The sequence below is a fragment of the Parus major genome, chromosome 1A (assembly GCF_001522545.3).
Source record: "Parus major isolate Abel chromosome 1A, Parus_major1.1, whole genome shotgun sequence".
Lineage (NCBI taxonomy): Eukaryota > Metazoa > Chordata > Aves > Passeriformes > Paridae > Parus > Parus major.
In genome coordinates this window covers 14,157,692-14,166,583 of record NC_031773.1, presented here as the reverse complement: position 1 = coordinate 14,166,583, position 8,892 = coordinate 14,157,692, and the positions used below count along the sequence as shown (strand labels likewise).

The 8,892-nt window shown below is 34.1% G+C and overlaps 1 protein-coding gene across 2 annotated transcripts in view; it reads right to left on the bottom strand.

Moving 5' to 3' along the window:
• Window positions 1-260: 260 nt before the first annotated feature.
• The window catches only part of CPNE8 (copine 8), a 70,962-nt gene continuing 62,330 nt past the window's right edge, over window positions 261-8,892 (bottom strand). For both annotated transcript variants that reach the window (XM_015628834.1, XM_015628833.1), the window contains 3 exons: window positions 7,728-7,785; window positions 4,972-5,045; window positions 261-2,225 (listed from right to left, as the gene is read on the bottom strand). In XM_015628834.1, the coding sequence (XP_015484320.1) occupies window positions 2,037-2,225; window positions 4,972-5,045; window positions 7,728-7,785 (321 nt within the window). In that variant the 3' untranslated portion in view covers window positions 261-2,036. The remainder of the gene's footprint in view (window positions 2,226-4,971; window positions 5,046-7,727; window positions 7,786-8,892) is intronic.

Genomic DNA, 8,892 nt, shown 5'->3' with positions numbered 1-8,892 from the left:
GACTAATCTTTGAACTAATAAAAGGTACTGGCTAAATGAAAGCTAATAAATTACTCTCAACTGAGGAAGTTTGTTTTCTGTCCTTTTAGTGATATGTTGAATACATGGTTCACTGGGAACCAATACAAAAACAACACAAAGATTTGTCTAATGAAATGGAACAACAGAAACATAGTATAGCTTCAGTTTTTTTCCAAAGTGCCAACACTGTCCGTGCAAATAATAAATGTAGAAGATTAAAGGAGAACACCACCACCATATGACAGATTTAAACTTACTCTTTATGATGCACTTTGATCAAAATTTGTAGTTGCCAAGTATCAAACTTCACTCATGCAACACCTATCCACCAAGAAATACATACTTTGGTGAGAAAATTAAAGTCCATATTTATGTAAAAACCGTTTCAAAATAAAAATAAAACAAGATTTTTTTTTTTTACCAAAAAAAGATTTTTTTTTGCTTTTGTTAACAGAATAATTATTTGGAAAACATAATTTCTCACATGAAACAGTTAAAGGAAGTTAAATATATTTAAAAATGGAAGATTCTGCATTTACATAGTTAGATACCATTAATATTGAAGATATCATTTCTGGCAAAAAACTTCTCATGCTTAAAAAATGCACCTTAGTTTTATACTGTACATTACAACATACAGTAGTAAGAAACAGAATTAGTAAACAGGTTATATGCAAAGAAAAAGGTTACATATACAAGACAATTACAACTGTGACACAAAAAAATTAAAATCTTCTGTTTAAACAGTATTTGAAGGCAATTCACAATCATTTCAGGAGTTTTGTGAAATTTAAGGCCATTAGTTCTAAATAAAATGTATCTGACACAAACTCACAAAACTGTGTATTTTGTACAAAATATACATGCAAAACCATTTTATAATTATATACGAACAGGCATATAATAAATTTTTTGGGTAGTTCCGTACACAAAATTTTGCACAAAGCAACATAGTTGTGCAATTTTTAAACCAGTTAATTAACTTTATTATTCATGCACCCTGAATGGAAATGTGATTAAATGATAATATTAAGCCCAAATATTAAGAGTCAGCATCCCTTTGAATGGGCAATCTAGACAAAAAGAAAATTAGGTTTTTTAATTTTTAAAGTTAAAAATGGTCCATTATAAAACATCTGCTGTAATCTTCACTTCAAAAGACATTTCTAAAGCAAAATTTCCAGTGCTTTAAGGAATGCATGATATGATTAACAAGCTCAGTGAGTCAACTATAACACTATGATAGTTCTGGATTGAGGTAATTTTCTTTAATTAATTATAGCAAGTAACCATTCTGATTTGTTTCAGTAGCTAGTTTAAAAAACTGTAAACTTAGATAAACTTAGATAAACTTAGAAATTGGAGAATCTCTGAAAAAATACACATACCTCCCCCTCAGAGTCTGGAGTTAGTTGTAAGTAATATGCAATTACGTTATTTGCACTTAGGAGTTTAAATCTTCGATACATGAAATGAATGGATTACTTGAAGCACTTCAGTTACTTTAAAACACATAGAAATATTTGTCCTTTTCTTAGCTTTCATTTATATTTGTCTGGACAAACATTCAAAGAGATATTGCTTCTCTTGTTATCTTGTGACAAACTATTGCAAGCTAGAAGACATGTGAGTCAATATTCCAAATTTTTATTAAGAATAGTTATAAAAGTACTGAAATTTAAAAATAGTAACATGTAAACATTGATACAGAGTAATAGCATTCCTATACATTTATATACACACAGCGTTCAGAGAGGACCCAACCTTCTGAGTTGAAAACCTGACTTGTGCTTTCCCCCTCCAAGAAGTACATCAAAAAAATAGGGTGTTTGGATTAAAAAAAAAAAGTCTCAGAACATCAACATTTTGCTCCTAGCATTTAAAAGCTTTCCAGTTGCTTATGCAACTATAGGAGAATTTTGGTATGTGATGAGAACTTTTCTAGCTCCAAGAAGTTACCAGAAGCTACTGTTGCATCCAGAGATCTGTGATAAATGCCAAACAGTTCAGAGCAGTCATATCTGAGTCTGCAACACGTGAATCGGGGGTGTGTAGGGTGGTGGTGCAGGTGATGGCTTTATTCCTCTGACTCTCATGTAGGACAGAAACTGCTCTGGGATTTCAGCTAATACATCTTTAGCAAGTCTTGCCATGCTTAACACATGGTTTCCACTTCTGTCAATGTAATCTCGGAATGGCACAAACTACAAAACAAGAGATGTTCACTCAGGTCATTATGCAGACAACAGAATGCATCTTAAAACATAAAAATAACAATGCTTAACCTAGGGAGTTAGAGTACACAAATATGTTATCTCACACAGTTTTAATGTACATATACATACATTGCATTTTATGCTATTTTATACATACACATTGTATCTCAATTTTTATAGGTCTGTCTTCTAAGAGAAATGGTGTAACGCTTTCACTTGGGTGAACCCCTTCACATGAGTCTAGTTTGTATTGCTGATGACATGCCTCACTGATGTGTTTGGGTTAGCTCTCAATTTTTTCCATGCAAGAACGTAATTTTTGTCTCAGAAAACTATTCTTAGCTGACATTATTCCTTGCTCCTGGGGCCACCCACCAGACTGCCTCCACTCTGGCACTTGGTGAATAGATCTTTTTGACCTCTGAAGTGAATAAAAAAGAAAGGATGACTTAAATTTTTGGCCATTTTGCATTGTACCTAGAAGAACTATGAACCACCTGAACACTTTAAATATGATACTACCAAATGCATAATGAAGCTAAGCAAAAAGAATTGGATCAAAAAGAACTTGCTATGTGATGTCAAGATGTTCAACACCTGAACCAGTAACCTGCCCAGCCCTGGCTTGAATTTTGTAATACCTAATGAGAATCTTGTGCTACTGGCATACAAAAAGAAGCAATCCAGGCTCCTTGATTTTTTTTTAGTTGTGTATAAAGTACATCTAGTCTAAGTTAAAGAACGTGTGTCCCATCCTAAGAGATCACCTTACCCATCAGTCTGCAGACATGAAATCTCAGACCACTGCTGTGTAGCAGACTGGGGCTATTTCAACAGTGTAATTGTTGAAATGCAATTATACAATATAGATGTCCTGATTTAGCTCTTTTTTGCCTCTCCTTACACTGCAGAGATGTCAGAGGATCTGCAGGAACTATGGACAGGTAAGCAAATCTAGGGATGTACAAGGACAGCTAACATGGAGATGGCAGAGGAATAGAATGAAAGGTACAAGAGAAACCAAAGGGAAACTGATGGAATGTCAAGTGCTTTTTCTATAATTTAAGAGTTTAATTAAAAAGGCTAATATGCAAAATCCTCAGGAGAAACAGCAGGTGCATCACTACAAGTAAATATTCTCCTAAAATGTCTTAAACAGCAAAAGGATATGGAAGGAGCAGAAATTAAACAAAACTGAGGAAGAATTTCTACAGATTTAATACAGAGTATACAATATGTATACATACTAGTGACGAGGAAATCATGAAAAACACGAGCCTTTATGTCAGTTGCAGTCAGTAGTAAATGTAACAGATAAAGTGACTCACTGTTAACAGACAAACTTATCCTGCACAAATTTAATAAAAAATATTTCACAATACTGTTAGAATTAATAGGTAATAATTTCACTAGTTAATTTTAATTAACCTAATACACAAAAAAATATAAACTTTTTATATTTGAGTAGTTAGTTTTATAAAGGAAAATCACTTTTAGCCTCCTATACACAAAACAAAGATCAAACCAAAATCAGAGAGCTTTTTAGAATCCTTTTTATTTAGTTAGTCTATAAAGTAAATATTTGTTAGTATTTAGACAGAAAAAGAGTACAAAACACTGTCTTCAGGTAATTCAATATGGCATGGGACAACATTCTGATTAAAATATATTAATAATAAATACATGCTTTATTACAATTCTGATATGCAATGAATTTCAAAGAAATACAAAAGGGTATTCATTGCATTTTTAAAAAAAATTATCTTTCAGCATAGGTTAGTAATCCCTGATGCACAGCATTTTCACAAATGCATGTTTTGAACATGTCCTTGGATTGAAATATTACATCTACCAGCAGTTATCAATCAATCCTTAAACATTCACATATGTTGCTACATTCACTTGTAGCATTAAACATTTGAAAAGTTTGAGTTCCTGCATATATAATAAATGGAAACAAATAAACGTATCCCAAAGTTCATCAACTGCTATCTGACCTTAATTATCATGCAGCATGAGCAATTGATATGGCTCAATTACTCTCCCTCTATATATATTCCACTAAACAATATAAAAATCCAACCTGTCTGGAAGAGAAGTAAGTGAAAATAAGTAAGAGGAAAAATAAGTGAACACTATGAAGTTTGACAAATAGGAGGAATAAAGGAAAAAGAAGAAATGGCAGATCTCAGGTAAGGTTTGAATCTAAGGATCTAACAGCAAAATCTGTCAGTGTTTAAGAGGCATTTGGACAATGTCCTTATTAACATGCTCTAGCTTTTAGTCAGCCCTCTATTAAAGTGGCCAGGCACTAGATGTCTGTTGTAGGTCCCTTCCAACTTAAATACTCTATTTTATAAATGTATTCAGCCACTACCAGGAAAATACGGTTTTCATATACGATTTACTTTTAGACAGATACCATTTTTTCTAGAAACATCATGTTTCTTTATATTTTCAGTAGCTAACTCTCCTCCATGTCTGTATCACACAAAGACTATAACAGTGTCCTGCCAGTTAGGGGTCATTTCATAACAGACGCAGATCCACTACTGTGTGTGTTATAAAAAGGCTTAGCGTTATCACAGAGCGCTTCTGAGGTTGTTATAAACACCTCAAGATAAAGTATGTCAATGCTAAGATAAAATGAAAGCCAGGAATACAAACAGAAATAAGAATTCAAAACAAAGAGGAACAGTAAAATCTATCTATGAGAATATATTTTCTCTCCCACCTGCACAATGTCTCTTTCTGCAAACCTTCCTCTTGAAGAAATCCTCACTACATCCCCATCCAGTTCTTCCATAGCTTAAAAAATAAACAAAAAACCAAACAAATCTATGAGTTCAGGTACACAATAAAACAATCTTACTGAGAAAGATTTTGTTTAGGCAACTTAACACTTCCAAGCAATAAAACCAACAATTCTTCTTTCGGTAACACTGTTAAGATAATTTGCAATAGAAAATACATCATGTTTGGTAGCTGTTTTGCACTTTTTCATAGTGACAATACATACTTTTATCTCTTGTCACCTCCAGGAAAGAACAGACTATGAGAAAGTTTTTACCTTTTCATCTCTCAAAACAGCAAGTATATCTGGTTTTGTAAGGCTGTATATATATATATACACACACACACATATACTTTCTGAGGTGGAGAAGAATTCATCTTCAGCAGCTATTGTTACCAAAGATATCAGAGGATCCAGCACAAAGGTAATAACTCATATTCACAGTGAAAAAGCAGTATCTTCTAATGCTAAGGAATGAGGAGTGCTTAAAAAAATTACTAAATTTATTGGGCAATTATTCTTGTATCTTCTGAGTAGAATACAAGAAAGCTCCGTTGTCCAGATACCTGGAATCTATTCTAGGTAGAAAGATGTACCTGCTCTCTTGTCAGTATTGAAATGGAAGGATTTGGGATCTCAGATTACTGCTCAGATGTTGAATCTGCAATTCTACAAACCTTTTTCCAGTGTATGCTATGAAAACCAAAGCCCTGCACCTCAGCTTCTCAGGGGTTTACAAACCAGGCTGAATTCACTGAAACCAGCACTTCAAAACCTAGTTCTTCTGAAGCAAGAACTAGAAAGTATAAATGACACTCTCAGAAGCCAAGCTGAACAGAGCATATTTGTTCAAAGAAACAAATCAGTAGGTCTGCAGAGCATGTTGCCTGATGCTGCTGCTGCAAAAACATGCATGTGTTCAAACCAGGAGACTGAACAAGTATTTGGAGGAGTGTCACTAAAAAAATTCCAAAACAGACATAAAGCACATGCCACCCATGAAACTCAAATCTAAACAGTATTCAGGGAAGTATCACATTTGCTTAGTCTGCTCTTAACACTCTCTAGGAAACTACCCATGGCCACATCAGATACAGAATACTGGGCAGAAATAGTCCTGTTGTGACCTGTTACAGTCATCCTCACATCCTTTAAGTAAAGCTCTGCCAAATGTGTTATCGACCCAAGCTTCAGACTTTTAAGAACCCCTCTGGTATCCCCCAGGGGCTGGGAGATCTAGGGAACAGGGAGATCTGAAGAGGAGCAGCTTGGTCTCCCTCTGGCAGAACTGAAGCTTCAGGGACAGAGCCAGTGCCTAACAATCACCCTCCTGCAGACACACTTCTTCAGCATCCATAGCAGACATGCAGCCTGTTGTTTATTCCAGAAGGGATTTCTGCAGATGGAAGTAATCTCTGTCCTCTTGGGCACTGAGGGACTACAGACTTGGCACACACCTAATGGGTGCATCTCACTGAGGCAGTACATGCCACAATTGTGGCTCCAAAGATAGGAAGAGTATCCTGCAGTACAAACAGAATCCCAACTTCAGGGAAGGAGGAGAGATGACACCCCAAGAACATGTCCTGAGAAAGGTAGCAAATCCTGGGCAAATCCAAGGACTAGACAAACAGGGAGAAAGGGAAAATGCAATGGAGGGGTGAGAGAATGGTAAGTAACACAGGACCATGTTAGAATTCTCAGGAGTAAAAATGAAGTTTACTAATTTCCATCATATGCATTTATAAACTGTCTTTTCTCACTGATTGTGGCATACAATCATCTGAAATGTAAGTGTTCACCTGGACAATTTCTTCATAGAATAAGATACTTAAAATTATGACTAATATACCACTTTCCAAACAGCTTAAGAATAATGCTTGTAATAAAACAAAATAAAATTTAAATAAAATAATGTCTTATCTTTTCCTATTTTTTCCTACAGTTAGAGTATTTGTACAAAATTAACATATCATCAGTCAACACTAAACATCTGTGGTAGTAATATTACGTGCACAACAGAAGGCATACTGTCTAACCAGATGTACTAGAATTAAAAAAGAAAGAATTTAGGACTTTGAAGAACAGATACACACAATGTCTACACTTCATAGTGCAGTGATACATACTTCAACAATCAATACAAATAATGAAAGCAGCTTAGTTACTGCAACAGTGAATGGTGTTCTGGAATATCACAGAAAGAATATGTAAATAACCTGGTAATTTCTCTCCTGCAGTAACATCCTGTCAATGCTGCTTCACAGCAGGGCTCACTCCTTTTACCAAGTGAAACCCTGTTTAATCCAGATCACCTCAAATGTATTTATTTTTCTCAAGATTTTATTATTGCAGTAAGATCAATATTTCCACTCAACTGACACTTCGTGAGGCATCTAAATATTTGTGTTGAAGAAATTTAACATTTCTTGAGTATACTTACTTTACTGTAAATGCTGAGCCCCCATATGGTTCTGACTTGAACAGAGAGCCTGAGGGGCTACACAGCTCCACATGGTAGCTTGTAATCACACTGAGTTATCAATCAATCAATCCAGCTGGAAATGCCAACAGCACTCACTTTTTGCTTCATATAATGTTCTTTTAAAGACCAATATTTGTTTGAAAAGCCACATATTACTAAAATGTAAGCAAATATTAAAAAAAAAAATTAGAAAAAACACTAGAGCACTTACCATCAAACTCTGCTGGTCCTACTCCCACTATAATTATGGACATTGGAAGCTTTGAAGCCTTCAAAAGAAGAAAAAGAGGTTTAATGCATTACATAACCTCTAACCAACAAAATGAGATCTGAGAACAAAGTGAACAAAAAACATGCAGAAATGATGTTTTAAAGAACAATTTTTTTCCCCTCTAAAAATTTGAGTGATGTAAACTGTCTGTTCAAGTGGTACAGAACATCTTGGATGAAGATAGAAAGGCACATGACTACTTTATTTTTTCATCACCAAGACTTTGAATCATATAGGATGCTAATTAATGACAACAAACTATGTTAGCATTTAATACTGACAACTAAGAGGACAAATTTCTCTCAGAAACTTTTATAAACTGACAGTAATTGCAAATATGTACCTAATAACAGTCTGACATTAATTTAAATGTGCTTTGCTATTTCTTGATATTACATAGCTGCTTGCAACTATGGGACACTATTTTGTACATTGATCTTATGCCAATTTTTAAAAGAAAATAAATAATCTATTTGAACAATATGTATATTACATCTAACCCATTAATGAAATTTTACTCTAGTCAGTCATCCATGCAACATACAAGCAATATTGGCCTGTGGTAAGATTTTTAATTTTACTTTATCTTTTTCATTCAAAGATAATATCTGTCTTTCCTTGAATAAACTCTGTAAAATCTTTAAAATTACAAAGATGCTATTTTAAATACTGGACTCTCCTGACGTGATAGTAGCATCAGTTTATAAAAATAATGTGAATCTGCCTCTGATGAAGAAGGTATCGACTAAAACCAAAGAACATTCAGCAAATGTCAGGGCTGACAACTTACTGAGATAATTCTGATAATTCTGTTGCTTATTGAGATATTCTGATGTCTACAGTCATTTAAAACAATAAACAGGAGTATAAACTGGTCAAAAAAATCATAGATCTACACTTTCTTATCTCTTAGATCAGAACATTCTTCTTTTCAGTTGTTTCCTAGAATGTTATTTCTTGATTGTAAAGAAAGTATCCTTTAAAGAGATTCCTACTCACAGAGACACAGAAATATGTGATACAATGAAATATGAAACAGTAAGTGGCAAGGACAGCATAAAGACAAAGAGTTAAACTTTTGCATATAAACTTAAGTGTTGGCATT